Source organism: Brassica napus, chromosome A4, assembly GCF_020379485.1.
Source record: "Brassica napus cultivar Da-Ae chromosome A4, Da-Ae, whole genome shotgun sequence".
In the NCBI taxonomy this organism is placed as follows: Eukaryota; Viridiplantae; Streptophyta; class Magnoliopsida; order Brassicales; family Brassicaceae; genus Brassica; species Brassica napus.
The window spans coordinates 21430979-21447314 of NC_063437.1; the positions used below are offsets into that span (position 1 = coordinate 21430979).

The following is a 16336-nucleotide window of genomic DNA, read 5'->3' on the forward strand; positions in this document are numbered from 1 at the left end:
GTTGCGGTCGGAAGAGGAAGATAGTTTTGGTCTGACGTACCATTAACAAAAGAACACACATACATAGATTACATGAGAGATGAAACTTAAAAAAAAATTAGATGTATACCAAGTAATAATACTAAACCCCTTTATATGATAAGACACTGGCATGTGTTTTAGAGCCCTTAGATTGTTTTTTTTTTGTTTTATGGAACAAGGGAAACGTTTTTGGTCTGAAGCAGAGAGAGGAGAGCTTTGTTTTCTTGGTGAAGGATAAGAGCTTTCTTCCTGAGTTTCTCGTTTTCTTGAATCATGTACTGATTCTCCATGTAGAGTCTTATATTGTTAATCTCCATCTCCTTTTCTTCTCGCCACATCTTTCTCCTCCTGAAAAAAGTACAAAACAGACCGTTAAAACGTTATAGTGACTTAGATAGTTTTCAGAGATGTGTGTGATGATTGAGACTGAAACCTGGAGAGGCGAGGGATGCGAACGTGGGTTTGTGTTTTGAGGTACAGGACTAGTCTCGTGGGTGTGTGTGAGAATGGTTTTGAAGAACTTAAACACATGTTTGGATCTTGAAGAGATCAGGAATAGACAGAGAGGAGAAGTGAGATGTGTTTGATCAAGTGGGAGAGATATAGAAGCGTTATATAGATGAAAGTTTGTTGTGTTTTGCATTTTCTTTATAGAGAGATAGAGATGCTCCTTTAGAAGACAATGATGTCAAGAGAAGAATCATAATTACAAAGGGCCAGTGAAAGATGTTTATGAGGGAGAAGAACAAGTATTAGCAAAAACAGTCTCTATCTATATCATATCATTATTTTATCTTTTTTTTTGTTAGACTGATAATCGTACTATTTAGAAGAATTTTAATAGTTTCCCTATAAACTATAAAGCTCAACTCACAGTTAAGAGGTACACATGAAGAAACAAACTATACAATTTTGGTTCCCTATAAGGCTATAACTTATGATAATGTTTGTTTGTCAACTTAGTCACATGGTTTGATGGAGCCTTACAAATGTAGGTGACAGTTAGTCAAATCTGTGCAACATTTGGCTATTCTTATACACCAACAACTATGCTTTACATTTACATATACACAATATATTCTAGACCGAATAAATTTTACTGGTACAAGCTCTGATTAGGTATAAATGAAATTTATGAATCTTCGACCTAACCATTACAATGAACTAACCCTTTGGTTGTAAGGCTCGGTCTCTTGTTCCAACCAAATGATCACTTATTGGGTTCTCAAAACAAGGTATGGATCTAGACCAAAAGTTCTTCCATTTTTATTTATTTAATATAGTAAATTACTTAAAAAATATTTGAAGGTATCAAATTTCAAATATTTAATTATAGCGCTCTGATTATAAGTGAATAAAAGAAAAATGAATAAAATTTGAAATTTGAACACACATTTTTAATGTTACACATACTATTACAGTAAAATGGTTAACCTTTTGTTGAAGAAAAGAATCAATAAAGTGGATTTAACCTCTGCTTATTTTTGTGAGATTAAGCTTTAAATTTTGCACAAGAAAACTGTACTTTTTTGTTTGTAAGAATTGTCTTGAGTTTAATGAAGCGATTTGGCAGATTTTTTTGACTGGAAAAAGGTCAAATCATGATTAGTTGGGAGCCAAAGTAGTCAAAAGGTTAAGAGGACGTCAAAACCTCGATCTTCATCACAAGTACAAGTGTTTCCTCTTAACTCTTTTTTTAATCCATCAAGTCTGTCTTCTTTTCTTTCTTTGTGTTTTCTGTTTAATGGGTTTTATGATTACGTATCCGAGCCACCAAAGTAAAGAGAGTGTAAAATCCAGAATTTTCAACTCATTGAAAGTCATATCTAATGATGGTTAATCATTCCGTTAAATAAACACAACAAGACTTACTTTCAAAAGTTTATTTAACTTTACTTGCTCCCATTTGTTTGTCATTGTTCCCCGTCCATTAGTTTATATAGATGTTTAGATGTAGAATATTATTAAGATCCTTAGCTAATAAGCACTGTGCTTATCTTTATTATGAGCCGCATATTGGGCAACTATATGATAAAACATAGCTTAGCACCATGTTAAGCCAATACTGTGTATCTTCCTTATGTATTCTTTATCTATATATTGATATACCTAGTCAATATCGTATTGTTGGCTCGTGATGGTTCACGTGAGGTAGAGAGCTTGGGTTTAAGGGATGATGGTTCTGAAAACTTGGAAAGAACAGGAAAAAGAGTGAAATCGATACAACGGAATCGGGTGCAATGACTTTTGTTTTAGTATATTTACAATAATAATATACATGTATGTTATATGCACATTATAAACATAGTAACATATATATATATATATATATATATATATATATATATGTTGAAGTAAGTAGTAGTGGATAAAGTCATGGAGTACTCGAGTTGGAGTAGAAGCAAAAACCAAAGCACATTTAATTTCGAAAACGAAACCATCGACTTGGCTTCTTCCTCCCACACAATCATCATACGCATTTGCCATAATAACCCCATTCCCCACTCGACGACGATAGATTCATCAACCATCATTATCATCATGATCATCATTTTGCATAATGAATTTTGTGGGCTATTTTCTTTTCAAAACCCACAAATTCCACATGCACATATGCCCAATCCCCTTCCTTCTTTCTGTAGCCCAATAAAAACTCCTTATTTTCCAATCTCTAATTTATTATTTTTTTGCCAACATCCTAACTATATCCCACCAGATTAAATTTCTCTAAAACCCAGTAGAAAAGTAAAAAGAAACAAGTAGATAACAAAATAGTCTCATGTGAAAAATTCTTATCATATAAAGCTAAATTTCATGACTATTCAATAAAAATATCAAGCTACACATTGACAAAAAGACTCTACTCATTACATGTACTGATGATATACATGGAGAAAAGGTTAAGAAGAATAAATTGATGAGACCAAGGACTAGGACCACTAAATAAAATGTACTCATTTCTTGTATTGATAATGTCAATAGAGAAACCCAAAATGCAAAGACAAACCAAGTTATAAGAGACATCAAATGGAATTGGAGGAGATAGTCAACACCGAAATGAAACCCCATCCATCCACGCTTCTCTAAAAAAGTGTTCAAAACTTGTTATAATTATACTATTGATATTATCTCTACTACTGTTCATACATAGCCATCCTTTTGAGTATCTTATATACAACAAAATGGATCAAAGCTAACTAACTAACAGAAATTTACTATTAGAATTTAGAACCAAATATATAACTTATGAAGGAGTTCATAAGATGCAAATAAACTTATCAGAGATAGGAGAGGGTGATTCCTGGAGTTGTTATTGCTTTCAAAGTGATGAGATTGTTGCAAAAAGGAGATTCTACGTATACTCCTCTTCTCACCATCAGAGCCTCTCTTTTTAGTTTCAGATTATCCATTGATGATTCCTCTGACTTACTCTTTGCGCTTTATATTGTTAGCCACCATCTCTAGCTTAGCTCTCTCCTTTTCCCTTCATTCTATCGTTGCTATCATTGCATCACATTATGGAGATGCTTTGTCCTGAAGTAGACATCCCAAAACTTTCACATATATATTTTAATCAATACATTATCTTTGCATTTCCACGTAAATATACTGGAGTGCCCGACCAACAAGAACAAAATTTGTTTAAAGCCCAAAGCCAATATAAGAAAATATACAATTAAACATATAATGCAAATTTGTAATGAATTTTTGAATGCAATGATAGGAATCAACCTCTTATGTGGCTTATGCCATGGACCGGGCCTATATACAACTCCCCATGTTACAAACCGTACCATTTTCCCCGGTCTATCTACACTACACCTCACTTCTAATGTGTTAGTTAATGAAAAATGATTTGGAATGAGTGTAAGTTCACGAATATGTTATCTTTCTAAGTAGATTTATCGTCTTCGTCCATTATGTATGTCCACATGTTTCTGATTCCCATCAGATGTTTGAACGCCTTGCCGTTCGTCAAATGGAATAAAGACACGGTACGAGCGTCGGCATCCCGAAGAGAAAAGTGTCGGTATCAAGAGGTTGGGTAGGAAGTCGGGCTTCTCCTCAATAAATATTACTGGGCCACACCTCTCTCAACTCCAGATTTTGTAGGCCCATTTATTTTATATATTTTGTACAGTGTGAAACTACATCGTTTAGTAATAACCCTAAAAAAAAAACAACTACGAGAATTCAAAAGGTTTCAACTAACTGAAACATGGCTATGGTAACAAGCGTGACCAATGCAGTGAACAACGACGGTGAGCTCATGGCAACCGCCGCGTTAGCCGACTTGCTGTTAGCTAAACCTGTCGGCGAGTACGAATGAAAACTTCCCGGTGACTCGTCCGTAGAAGGTTTTGACGGTGAAGCAGCGGTGGGTGAAGCTCCTCCGGCCGGAGATAGCGCCGGCGCCGGCGCCGGAGAATGAGATTTTCCGAATAGCTCAGTAGGGAGGAGGACATTATCCACCGTGAAAATAACGACCGGGGTAGCGTCCAGCACCGTGTGGACGAGTCTCGACGAAGCAATGCCGGTGTGAAGAACAACTTCGTCGCCGGAGGTGGAGGTCGTAAGATCAAATTTTCCAGCTCCGGTAGTGGCTAACGTGGAGATTTTGTTTTTGTTACTCTTCAGCGAGCCTTTGGGTTTGTAATGAGCGAGTGCGTGATACTCTACTAGCGAGACCACCTCATCTCGTGTGAGCTTCGTCAGATCAGGGACGCCTTTAGCTTTGAAAGCTTCATCGGACGGTGCAAAAACCGTTAAACCGTTTTTAATAACTGATTCGTACTTCTTGATCACTCCACTCTTGGCGAGCATTTTAGCGAAGGTTTTGCAACCGGCGTTCTCTAGCAATACGGTGATGTTGGCGGGGGAGGCGGCTAAGATTCCCGGAGCGATGATGGGAGCATCGATCTCGACGACGGAGATGTCGTAAGGGATTTGTTTGATAGATTTTGTGAAGTAAGAGTCGAGCTTGGAGCCCGAAACGGCGGAGCCGAAAGCGACTTGGCCTCCGTAAAGATCGGTTATGTTGACGTATCCTAGGTACTCGGGAGCGTTTCCGGCGGTGTTGTTGTATAGTGTGACGGAGAGAGTCGTGCCTTCTGAGATTTGGTGGAGGCTCTCGGGGTCGTAGTAGTCGAGGAGGGTGAGGAGGCTTAGAGCTTTTTTGACGACGGAGAGGGGACGTTTTCCGGCGAAGGAAGCCATTGCGTCGTTGTTGAGGGCGAGGAGGGTGATCGTCGGGTAGGTGTTGATTTCTTCCGCGAGCTTCGTTTGAGAGAGGTAGCTGTTGAAGGAGGAGTAGTCCGGGTAGCTAGCGAGGATTTTAGTAATGTTGTAGCCGCCTACGGTGGAAGAGATGGCGAGGAGGGAGAAAGTGAAGGCGAGGAGTGAGAAGGTCTGTGGTGGCGCCATTGTGAGACGGTTGAGTAGACAGAAACGAAGGATGAAATAATAATGAGGTGAAATCAAGGGTTAAGTAAGTAGTTAATCGTGGTTATGTGTTATTTTGACTAGTACTATTAATGATTTCTCTATCAATGGGCTGGATTGGTTGGGGGACATGTGTTTTGCCGTACAATAACTGTAAGAAAAGAAGTCATTCCATTTAATGTCTTCTTGATTAGACTACCAAAATGGGCTTTGGGATTCTTTAATCTTTTCTAGCTGATATTTCTTTGGGATTACATTAATCTTTTCTACCTTTTCTTTTTGTTGCAATGAAAAAATAGATTTAAACTTTTAATTGATGGATTGTGTTGAGTTTTGTTTTTGCGTTACCAGAAGTTTTCAATCTGCAAAGATGTTTAAAAATATCAGAATAGTTTGTGGACTAGTAGCTTAGACATTTATGATTCAAACCTGGCTTTTTGTATTGTAGAATAAAGAGGTCTAGGAAAAATATACACATGCTATAGACATTTAAATAGAAATTCGGTGAGGGCCAGTATTGAATCACTGCTTCCTATTATACGATTTTTTGAGCGGTTAAAGCATTACAATCTACATGCTGACAATATAAAATATATGTTTCAAGGTAATCGGATGTTACTCCATTTAAATATGTGTCCCTTCTTTGGTTCTATATCGGTGGACTTGAGATATGCTTGTTTTTTCTCCCAACTTCAGATTGACGTTGCTTGTAGAATGGGTTTGATTACATGTCTTGTTGGCATAGGCTGTGGACTCATCCTGTTTTTGCTGTGTTTTGACTTTCACTTAGCCTCAAGAGAGCAATTAGAGGAAAGATGATGTTATAATTCCAGCCAAATGTTGACAAATTAAGAAGAAGATTAGAGCACAAGTCAATAGAGGACTGGTAATGGGCCTTCAATCATAATATGGGCCCTGCAGAGAAAGAAATTGGAGATGTAGTGGAGCAGCTGGACAGAGAGTTATCAGTCCGTGTGGCATTGTTTAAAGAGGAAAACACAACTCTTTTGGTCCGAAAAGTATTCAAATAAGGCTGAAAATCGCTGACGCATTTGTCAGAAGCCTGACAAGTGCCTTTAACTCTCTTCACACTCACCTCTTCGTCTTTCCTCTGCTTTCTTCTACTCTCTCTCTTCCCTATGCATTTAAACAGTGAAGAACAGAGAAAAGAGATTTCAGTAGTGTCTTGTTAAAGTTTTTTTCTTTTTGGGAGGTGGGTTTTGTTTCTTTAGGTCTCTAGTTTCAAAAGCTGTCTCCTTTTCTTGAATGGAAGAAAAGAAACACAGTTTACAAAGTAACAAGATGCAGAGCCCTAAAACAGAGGAGGAGGATGAGTGGAGGAGGAAGAAGTGGCCGTGTATGAAAGCTGCTCAGTTACAAGAGTTTAGAATGCAAGCTTTGGTTTATAGATACATAGAAGCTGGTGTTCGCGTGCCTAATCATCTTGTTGTCCCTATTTGGAACAGTCTTGCTCTCTCTTCTTCCTCATCCTCCGGTTACCTTATCCACCACAACTATCCCTCCTCTTCCAGTAAGTATTTTGAAATTCGAGTGTTTGGTTAAATTTCTCAAACATGTTACTAGGTTCTTGAGGTTTGAGTTGCAGGAGTTACAAGATTCATATACACAATAGTCTTTAGTTTATCTTCTGCTTTTAATGGTTGATTCTTGTTTGAGTTGCAAGAGTTGGAAATTTCACACACACACAACAGTCTTAGTTACCTCTGAATCTATTACAATTTATATTCTGTTTATATTGATTAATTCTTGTCTGAATTTGACAATGGTTATTGGTGTTTCAGATGCAGTGTTGAATGATAAGGTGGATCCTGAACCCACAAGGTGCAGGAGAACAGATGGGAAGAAATGGAGGTGTAGCAACAAAGTCCTCCTGTTTCAGAAGTACTGTGAACGGCACATGCATAGAGGCCGTAAACGTTCAAGAAAGCTTGTGGAATCTTCTTCTTCTTATGACGTTGCTTCGTCCTTTGCTTCAACCAAACGAGACAATACTGATGGTCTTAACAGTAGCACTGAGAGTCATAGTGTTTCTCATGGGGCAATGTCAGTTTCTAGTAATGCTCAGGTTGTCACCATTGCTTCACTGCCTAGTGCAAGAGTCTGTGATAACATCCCTCGACCATCTCTAGTGGTCACCGAGTCCACAAACAAAAGTGTGAGAAGGAGGATCACGGACATGAGTTATGATGACTTCATCAAACAAAGAGGCGCGACTACGTGTGTTAGAGGGTTTCCCGTTCAAGGTATCAGACTCATTACAGAACTGAAGAGTTCCTTACTTAACTGTTGTATGAATTGTTGACCTTTGATTGTTTCATTACCAGGTTCTGAGAGGTTACCTTCTGTTCAAAAGTTCTTTCCTGAGGCATCTGATAACACCTCAGAAGCTGCAAGAATCTCAAGCAACAGGAAGAATGAGATCATTGCAAGAAGCAGAGAATGGAAGAACATGAATGTTAATTGCGGTGGCTTGTTTCCTGGCATCCACTTCTCTCCAGACACTGTTCTTCAAGGTAATACCTTTATTTTCAAGCTTTCTCAGAGATGATGTTAATGGATGTGATTCTTTTCTGTAGATCGTGGTGGGTTTGGTTTACACAGAGTTGAAACAGACAGCGAACCAGGAAGGTGCAGAAGAACAGATGGAAAGAAGTGGAGATGCAGCAAAGATGTGTTGTCTGGTCAGAAGTATTGCGATAGGCACATGCATAGAGGTAGTATTAAGAAGAAGCATCCAGTGGAAACTACTCACACACATGAGAATACCGTGAAAACAGCTGCTAGATCTGTGACTTGCCAAGATGGAGATGGCCAGAAGCTCCCTGTTTCAGTCTTGGGAAGAGAGCAGCTGTCCCGAGTTTCAGATGAGAAGAACACTAACAGTTGCAGTACCGACACCACAATCACTGACATAGCTTTAAAGGGTGAAGAAGACAATGAGGAGGTCTTGTCATTGTGTTCGTCAGGTGTTTAAAAAAACATAGAAAAGTTTGTTGAGGTTCTAATGTTTTTAGTTTCTATCTATGGATCCTACTTATTAATCTGTGTTAGAAAGTTAGAACAAGTCTGATCACAGGAGAATATTAAGACACAAGATTTCATTTAGATTATATATTGTGCTGAACTGAGACAAACATACATCAAGAAAATAAGGTTCTCTGAACTTCTAAGACTTTCTTCCCACAACGTTAGATTACATATAATAAGCCACTTCAAATGAGGCACACACCTTTAGGATCTGCGTTCTTGACGATCCACGGGTGTTGCATGATCTTGGTAAGAGAAAGTCTTTTGGAAGGATCCTTAACAAGAAGCTGCAGAGAATTATAAACCAATATATGTTAAATGCTCTAGTCCTTATGTGTAATGCTTAGCTTAAAGGTTTACCTGACTGATTAGATTCTTAGCTTCTGCTGAGACATTTGGATTATCAGGAAAACTCAGATCGATCTTAACAATTCTGCATACCATTATATATATAACAACTTCATCAGAAGCTGAGGCTTAACTGTCACAAGAACATAAAAGTGTAGACTTTTCTCACCTCTTGAATGTATCTTTCTGACTCTCAGCTTCAAAAGGAGGGTTACCATAGAGAAACTCGTAACACAGTATCCCTAAAGTCCAGTTATCAACAGCATGATCGTGATCTTTGTTCTCAACCATCTCAGGTGCTAAGTAATCTAAAGTCCCACACATTGTCTTCCTCTTGTTACTCGACTGCACTGACCACCCAAAATCAGCAATCTTCAACCTTCCCTGCAATGTATAATCACATAACCAATGACAATGATCTCTACAATGCTAAAACTATAGCCATAGTTACATACCTCATGATCGAGCAAAAGGTTTTCAGGTTTGATATCTCTGTGAATCACACACTTTCCATGACAATAAGCCAGTGCTTGACTAAGACTCGAAATGTACTGAATAATAAAAGTTAATTGTCAATAAAAGGCCCATGGGCTTCAGGCCCATTTTAAAATAACTGAGGAGGAGACGAGACTCACAGTGGCGGCTTGTTGTTCGGTGAGATGACCGTTCTCTTTGAGGAGACCGTAGAGCTCACCGCCGTGAGCGTACTCGAGGATCAAGAAGATCCTCTCGTCGTCGTCGAACCAGCCGAAGAGACGGAGGATGTTGGGGTGCCTTAGGCTCGTTTGGATCTCCATCTCTCGGCGAAGCTGGTGGTGGAGTTTGTACTTCTCGATCTGCTCCTTGAATATCACTTTCAAGGCCACCACGAAGTGACTCTAAAATCACACACAGTTTGAGAAGATTCAATAAATTAGGATTCAAACGTTAATCGATTTAGATTGAAGGTGGAGGAGGTTAGTGTACCTTGACTTCGCGAGCGAGATAGACTCTGCCGAATTTGCCCTTGCCTAAGGGTCTCCCGATCTCGAAATCCGCGAGGGAGAATGGCTTCTCTGGGTCGCGGACGTAAGGATCTTCTTCCGGTTTCTTACTCATTTCTACGATCAAAGTGACTCGACGACGAGGAGAGGAGGAGAGAGAGAGAGGGGAAGAGACCGTGATTCGAAGGGGGAAGATAGAGAGAGGAAGAGGAGGGAGAAATAAAATTGAATTTTGAATTAAGAATATGAAGAAAGATACCGATTCCAAACGCAGCGTTTAAGGGTTTTAAGCAATTTCGTGTAAATGACGGGTTTACCCTCTATATTTTGCAATTATTTTTTTGTTAACTAACTTATGAAAATTATTCACTTCTAACTTTCTGACTGAAACTATTAATCTTCATAATTGTTAACTTATGTAGGACACTTTAACATAAAATCATTGAACTAAAATAACTTCCACAACTTAATCCCAAATTAACAACTAATCATATGATGCCAGTAAGTAGCTTGTATCTTGATTTTTAGTATCAGTCTTTCTTTAAGGTGTAAACATTTTGATTGTTTTAAAACTATACACCATATTACAATCGTCTCAAATTTACAAGAGGAAGACTTAACACAAGAGGAGATTCAGTTAGAGCCAAACTCAGAGTTCCAATGTTCAAGCTCTTCCCATTTGCTTTTACTCAAGCTTGGTCTGATCACTCCCATTGACTTCCTAAAATCATCATAACTTAGCGGTCTCACCTGTAAAAACATTACACATTCATTCACCAAACAACATTGATTTGAGAGAGAAGCTTTAAAAGAGGTTTGGATTATGGTTTTAATACTTTATTTGCTTGGATGGTAAGAATATCTGCACCGAGTTCTCGGATTGGCATCATTGCAGCTTCTTCACACAATGCTTGTAGATCACTTCCTGAGTATCCTGTTACATAAGGAACCTTATATGCTTATTACATTACTAGACTCGCACAATCTTTAAAACTTTCTTCTACAAAACTTGCCTTCGGTTTCTCTGACGATTTTATCAATGTCGCCACCGGATAAAGAGTGAGGCTGGCACTTCAGTTTAGTTTTGAAAAGTAGTTTTCTCACGTTTGGATCCGGCAGTGGTACATATATTCTCTTCACCTAACATAGTAATAAAAATCAAAAGCATATAATCAGATTCTTTCCTAGGAATTGGTGGACATTAACATTCAAAAGGAGATAATGTTCTTACCAATCTTCTAAGCACTGCATCATCCAACTCCTGTGGCTTGTTAGTAGCTCCTGCACCCACATTATTATTATTTAAACCGATACTCGCAATTCAAGCACATATATATCAAATATTATGTCTAAATAGAGTGAAGAATGGTTTGATGAAGACTTGAATTAGGTGGAAGCATACCAATGACAATCACCAAATCATCAGGATTAGAAGTCACACCATCGAACTGGATAAGGAACTCTGATTTCAACCTTCTGCTTGCTTCATTCTCACTGATCGACCTTGTAGACATTATACTATCTATCTGAAAAACCAGTGCAAACACACACATTCAGATCTCAAAGTGACAACACTTTTATCATGAGATCGATCTATATTCAAACAAAACAAGCACGGTCAAATACAACTAGTACAGTATCATCTAGAACTCTGGTAAGAGTAGGTTCTATGTCTAGTCAACATATAAGACAGGAAAGGAAAAAAATACTTACTTCATCCATAAAAATTACAGACGGTTGTCTGGAGATTGCAACTTGGAACAACGTTTTAACTAGCTTTTCAGCCTCACCCACCTGAATAAGTACAGTACAGTACAGTAAAGTCCATTATCTATATGAACTGAAAAATAAATCTTATGATACAAGAGAGTAATAACAGAACCAGACTAAGCACACACCCATTTTGATGTCAACGAGGATGCTGAGACGTTGAAGAACGTTGCCTGAGACTCAGAAGCCACTGCCTTGGCAAGCATTGTTTTTCCATTCCCAGGCGGACCAAAGAGAAGCAAACCTTTTAAAAAGGAAGAAGAAACTTCAGCAAGCACAGAATAGGAGAAGATCAAGAAGAAACCAACATTGTTTTTACCTCTAGCTGGTCTTCGGAGACCAGTGAATAAATCTCTTCGTTTTGCTGGTAAAATAACCATCTCCATCAAAGCTTGTTTAGCTCCATCAAGTCCAGCTGCAATAGTTCAGGGGCACAAGTGTGATTCCACATATATTTCTTAGAAGAAAGACATAACAACAGCACTCTACTCACCGACATCATCCCACTTCACAGAAGGACTTCTATCCACTATCGTTGTGTTTATCATCTCTACCAACTTATCATCGTATCCACCTCCAGCTTCTTTCGCAGGTTTTGGGTTTGTAGTAGTAGCGTCTTTAGGGCTCCTCGCCACTCCAGTACCACCTCTGGGAAGTGAAGTCCTTGGTAATGAAACTCTTCTATTTGAAGAGGGAACTGAAGCTAAAGAAGGAGATGGTACAGCTCTCTGCATAATCAAGGATTAATTACAAATACAAAAACATCACATTCTCCTTCCAACAAAAAATAGCAAAAAAGAAGCAAAGATCATACCTTATTTTCAGACATTCCAACACCTAATGTAAGAACGCCATTGATGTAAGAAACAAGCAAAAACAACACAAGCATCAATGTGTATTCACTTCTGCTTTCTTCGCAACATAAAATTTTTTAAAAAATTCATTAATCCAATATGCAGAAACTGAGAATCGAACTGCTCACCTGTACGTTTACCCAAAGCTTGCAACCTCCCAGAAACTTGACTTTGCCATTTAGAAATCTTCTCTCTATACAATCTCACCTTCTCTTTCTCACTACCAAACACACAAGTCAACAAAAATTTACAAAAACAAAACTCTAAATCTAAGAGATCACTCAATACCTTGAAGTGATATACGAAGGAGAAGGCGTGGAGGAAGCTTCGTTCATGATCCTCTGAGCGTATCTGTAATGAAGAAGCGCGTCGTCGTGTAAACCCCACTCTTCCGCCCTAACACCCTTAGAGATCTCCTCTTTGGCTAAATCGAAGTAGCCTTTGAGCTTATACGCTACTCGTTCGTTAGTAACCGTAACTGCTCCATCGACGCCGTTCATGGAGCTAGAAGAGGTTGGTACGGTGGGATCGTGTTTGGATATTTCGTGACGATGATTGCTGTGTTCTTCTTCTTCGGTGAAGATTGAGCTAAAGGAATCGATTATACCTCTGAGGAAACTCATATCTTACAAAAAAAAAAAACATAAAATCTGAGATTCAGACAACACAGTAACGATACGTGAACATAACGACATAGTTGGATTCACTCACCATGTTTTGCTCGGAGATTGAATTCATTGTCCGAGAGGAATCAAAATAATCGAATGAATTGGAAACTAAGAAAAGATTCATACGTGAAGAAGTCTTTAACCTTCTAAATAGGAAAGAGGGTTTGGATTCGTTTCAAAAGGCCGACATTTTCATTTTGGGCCCTACTAACCATCTTGGGCCTGATTGCCTGACAGTTGAGCCAAGCATGAACACAGAGTATTGATAAAAAATCCTCAAGAAAGATGGAAGTAAACACCAAAATTTTTCATTGAACTCAAAATTAAATAAATCCACTTTTACATATAGAAAGAGATGTTTGGAAAATTCAACTATCACAACGTTAGAATCCGAACTAGTTTTACAGCCAGCTAGTACACAAAACTGAGATCATGGCCCCCATCTTATTGCATGGTCACGGTAGGAATCTGAACGCCTGGTCTAGAGGTCCATCCATTGCGAGATCTGTAAGCTTCAATGGCCTCTAATCGCAGCCTCTCTTTGGAAGCACTCATAGGAGTCTTTCTTGCCTGTCAAAACAAAAACATATAATCAATCCTTTGAAGTTCAAAGTTTGAACCAGATAACACATAAGCTATATCCCTGAGAATATATACCTTTGGAACAACGGCCAGCTTTGGTGGAGCTTGCACCACATCACCAAATCTGATCTGCTCATGCTTTGGAAAGTTTTCCCGGAGTGTATCTTCTGTCTTCCCTTTCTTTTTTTGCTTCTTGGCCTCCCAATACCTGTGCATTAGCGTAGGATCAAATCATCAAACTCAAACAAGGATTGCCCTTTAAGAGACTAAAAACTTATAGAACAAAGGCTACTTACTTCTTCTTGCGCTCTTTCCTTTTGGACCGACCATCCAACTCCGCAAGTTCCTGTTCGAAACGAAGGTCCTTAATCTCATTCCTCTTTCTCTTTTTCTTCTTCTTTTCATCTCCCTTGTTCAGCACTATATCCTCTCCATCATTCTCCTGATCAGAGGAGGTTGTGTTGCCCTCAGATTTGCTTTCTTCAACCGCCTTTGCTTCAGACTTTGCTTCACTCCCAGGCTTCACCTTCTAAATATAAAAAAAAAAATCATATGTTTCACAAAGCTAGCACATTTTAATAAAAATACTACATTTAATCAATAAAAACCATGAAAGGATTGCACTTTTAATAAACTTATAATCAATAGAACAACACCATGATTAAGTTGTTATACACCAAAATATTCATTTAATCCAATGGCAAAAAACCCAAAAAATTGATTTGATTTTAACTAATACCTTGGCAGCATCAACTCCAGCTTTAGCTTTCTTCTCTTTCTTCTCTACAACTTGTTTAGTAGAATCTGAAAGGCAGAGCATATACAACAAACAAACAGTCAGACACATAGAGAAATCACAAATACAAATTTAAAAAAAAAAAACTCTTTTCTTTCTCTTACTGGAGAAGAAGAAAAAAAAAGAGGTACCTTGAGGAGGCGGAGGAGAGGTGTAGTTCATGAGAACACGGAGCTTGGAAGGAAGGGCATCTTGCTTCGAACGATCAGGCGGCGGCGGGAGTCTCGCCGGTCCGCCGTGAGATGCCAAATAGTTTTTCTCTCTCCTCTTCTTACCTTTCCCTCCCATCTCTTCTCTCTGTTCTTCTCTTTTCCCGACGGTTCGAGCGGTTGCCCTACTTAGCTGCCGTCGAAACTTGTAGGAATCGACTAAACTGGGCCTAGGCCCATATCTTTAATCCAATAACATTTCACTAAACCCAAAAAAATCATACTATTACAAGTTTTATTTTCTAATAATTTTACTCTTAAAATTTTGTGCATTATCAAGATGTTCAAATATAACTTTTAAAAGCATCCTCATTGGGAGTAATCTAACCAAAAATTCTAAAATATTAAAAGATACAAATATTATAAATTAATAGATGAGTATGTTAGAATTCTTGGAAAACTAACCAATAATATCTTGTTTGAAGGGTCATACTAAGTAAAACATTCGCCATGTGTCCCCAGTTATTTTTAAAAAAATATATACAAATACACTCCTAATTTTTTTTTAGAATCCCAAATTTAAAAAAGAAATTTTTTTTACATAGACACATGTACATGCCTCCTAAATCTCAGGGCCGACCCTACTCGTTTGACATATTTTAAAAAGAAAATTCAACATACTCTTAATTAAATAATATTTATTATATATACATATACTAATATGTAAGTTTAGAACTCCATGGTAGAAAATTCCCATTGGAATTTCTCAAGCTCTTTCTTTGCATTCATTGCTAATTTGGACAAGTTACTATCTTATATTTTTTTTCTAATTGGCCTAAGGATATACTAACTTGGAACAAACTTTAGTATACTTCTTCAACCCTGATGATATTTTTATTTTATGTATTACGGGTTGATGGAAACTTTTAAACAACAAGTTATACATTTAAACCCAAAAGAAAAACAAGAGATAGCAATAGTACAATGGTTACTTATATGCTGTCAAGAAACGGCATGTAACGGGTTGGTCCGATGTAATGTAATACCAAATGTCTCGTCCATGTCCAAATCCTCAGAAGCAACACCATTTGGAAGCTTCCAATCAAAGAAATAAAGAAGTGAAGTAAGCATGAGTGACACAGTCACCACAGCCAAAGGCAGCCCCGGACAGATTCTTCGTCCGCCCCCAAAAGGTGTTAACTCATAGTCTCTACCTTTCACATCAGTCTCTTTACTCAAAAACCTCTCTGGCTCGAACCGGATTGGATTCTCCCACATTGCTGGATCTCGTCCTATAGCCCAAACGTTCACAAGAACTTGAGTGTCTTTAGACACCATGAACCCAAGAACCTCCACGTCAGCTTCAGCTTTACGTGGGACGAGAAATGGAGCAGCAGGATGAAATTGGAAAGTTTCTTTCACAACTGCTTGTAAATACGGCAAATGTGAGATGTCAGATTCTTGAATGATGTCGTTTTGGCCTATCACACAATCCATCTCGGCTTGAGCTATGGCTAGTGATTTAGGGTTATTAAGTAACTCTGCCATTGCCCACTCTAGGGTGCTAGAGCTTGTATCCGTGCCTGCTGCAAACATATCCTGATATCACATGTTAGGAATTTAGGATTTATAAAACTGCATATCAAAATGAATGGATAATATTTGCGGGATGGTA

General features: G+C 38.3%; 7 protein-coding genes across 8 annotated transcripts; 1 reads left to right on the top strand and 6 right to left on the bottom strand.

Annotated features, from left to right (window-relative positions):
* Window positions 1-21: 21 nt before the first annotated feature.
* Window positions 22-823, bottom strand: LOC106452155 (protein LITTLE ZIPPER 1). Its single transcript, XM_022719644.2, has 2 exons — window positions 455-823; window positions 22-369 (listed from the first exon to the last, which is right to left on the bottom strand). Exons 1-2 carry the CDS (start codon window positions 550-552, stop codon window positions 189-191), a joined length of 279 nt encoding a protein of 92 aa, XP_022575365.1. The 5' UTR covers window positions 553-823; the 3' UTR covers window positions 22-188.
* Window positions 824-4126: 3303 nt separating this feature from the next.
* Window positions 4127-6077, bottom strand: LOC106452157 (fasciclin-like arabinogalactan protein 8). Its single transcript, XM_013894185.3, has one exon. It carries the CDS (start codon window positions 5443-5445, stop codon window positions 4216-4218), a length of 1230 nt encoding a protein of 409 aa, XP_013749639.2. The 5' UTR covers window positions 5446-6077; the 3' UTR covers window positions 4127-4215.
* Window positions 6078-6258: 181 nt separating this feature from the next.
* LOC106452158 (growth-regulating factor 9) lies at window positions 6259-8594 on the top strand. The gene is made up of 4 exons (XM_013894186.3): window positions 6259-6994; window positions 7266-7727; window positions 7809-7997; window positions 8061-8594. Exons 1-4 carry the CDS (start codon window positions 6730-6732, stop codon window positions 8456-8458), a joined length of 1314 nt encoding a protein of 437 aa, XP_013749640.2. The 5' UTR covers window positions 6259-6729; the 3' UTR covers window positions 8459-8594.
* On the bottom strand, window positions 8566-10084 carry LOC106452159 (serine/threonine-protein kinase Aurora-3). The gene is made up of 6 exons (XM_013894187.3): window positions 9826-10084; window positions 9495-9737; window positions 9315-9410; window positions 9029-9243; window positions 8872-8944; window positions 8566-8798 (listed from the first exon to the last, which is right to left on the bottom strand). Exons 1-6 carry the CDS (start codon window positions 9955-9957, stop codon window positions 8697-8699), a joined length of 861 nt encoding a protein of 286 aa, XP_013749641.2. The 5' UTR covers window positions 9958-10084; the 3' UTR covers window positions 8566-8696.
* Window positions 10085-10284: 200 nt separating this feature from the next.
* LOC106452160 (spastin-like) lies at window positions 10285-13251 on the bottom strand. Its single transcript, XM_013894189.3, has 13 exons — window positions 13178-13251; window positions 12755-13091; window positions 12595-12686; window positions 12427-12449; window positions 12106-12340; window positions 11932-12027; window positions 11741-11856; window positions 11556-11636; window positions 11245-11368; window positions 11074-11123; window positions 10856-10982; window positions 10679-10776; window positions 10285-10592 (listed from the first exon to the last, which is right to left on the bottom strand). The coding sequence occupies exons 2-13, from the start codon at window positions 13087-13089 to the stop codon at window positions 10476-10478; spliced, it is 1494 nt and encodes a 497-aa protein (XP_013749643.2). The 5' UTR covers window positions 13090-13091; window positions 13178-13251; the 3' UTR covers window positions 10285-10475.
* A 175-nt stretch (window positions 13252-13426) lies between these two features.
* LOC106452161 (protein PXR1) lies at window positions 13427-14856 on the bottom strand. Of its 2 annotated transcripts, none has more exons than XM_013894191.3 (5): window positions 14644-14856; window positions 14456-14520; window positions 14013-14242; window positions 13792-13924; window positions 13427-13704 (listed from the first exon to the last, which is right to left on the bottom strand). In XM_013894191.3, exons 1-5 carry the CDS (start codon window positions 14798-14800, stop codon window positions 13579-13581), a joined length of 711 nt encoding a protein of 236 aa, XP_013749645.1. In that variant the 5' UTR covers window positions 14801-14856; the 3' UTR covers window positions 13427-13578. The 2 variants fall into 2 exon arrangements, with proteins under 2 accessions (XP_013749645.1, XP_013749644.1); XM_013894190.3 differs by having other exon boundaries at window positions 14013-14245.
* A 674-nt stretch (window positions 14857-15530) lies between these two features.
* LOC106454053 (cytochrome P450 76C4-like) lies at window positions 15531-16284 on the bottom strand. The gene has a single exon (XM_013896233.3). The coding sequence runs from the start codon at window positions 16255-16257 to the stop codon at window positions 15664-15666; it is 594 nt and encodes a 197-aa protein (XP_013751687.2). The 5' UTR covers window positions 16258-16284; the 3' UTR covers window positions 15531-15663.
* Window positions 16285-16336: the final 52 nt, after the last annotated feature.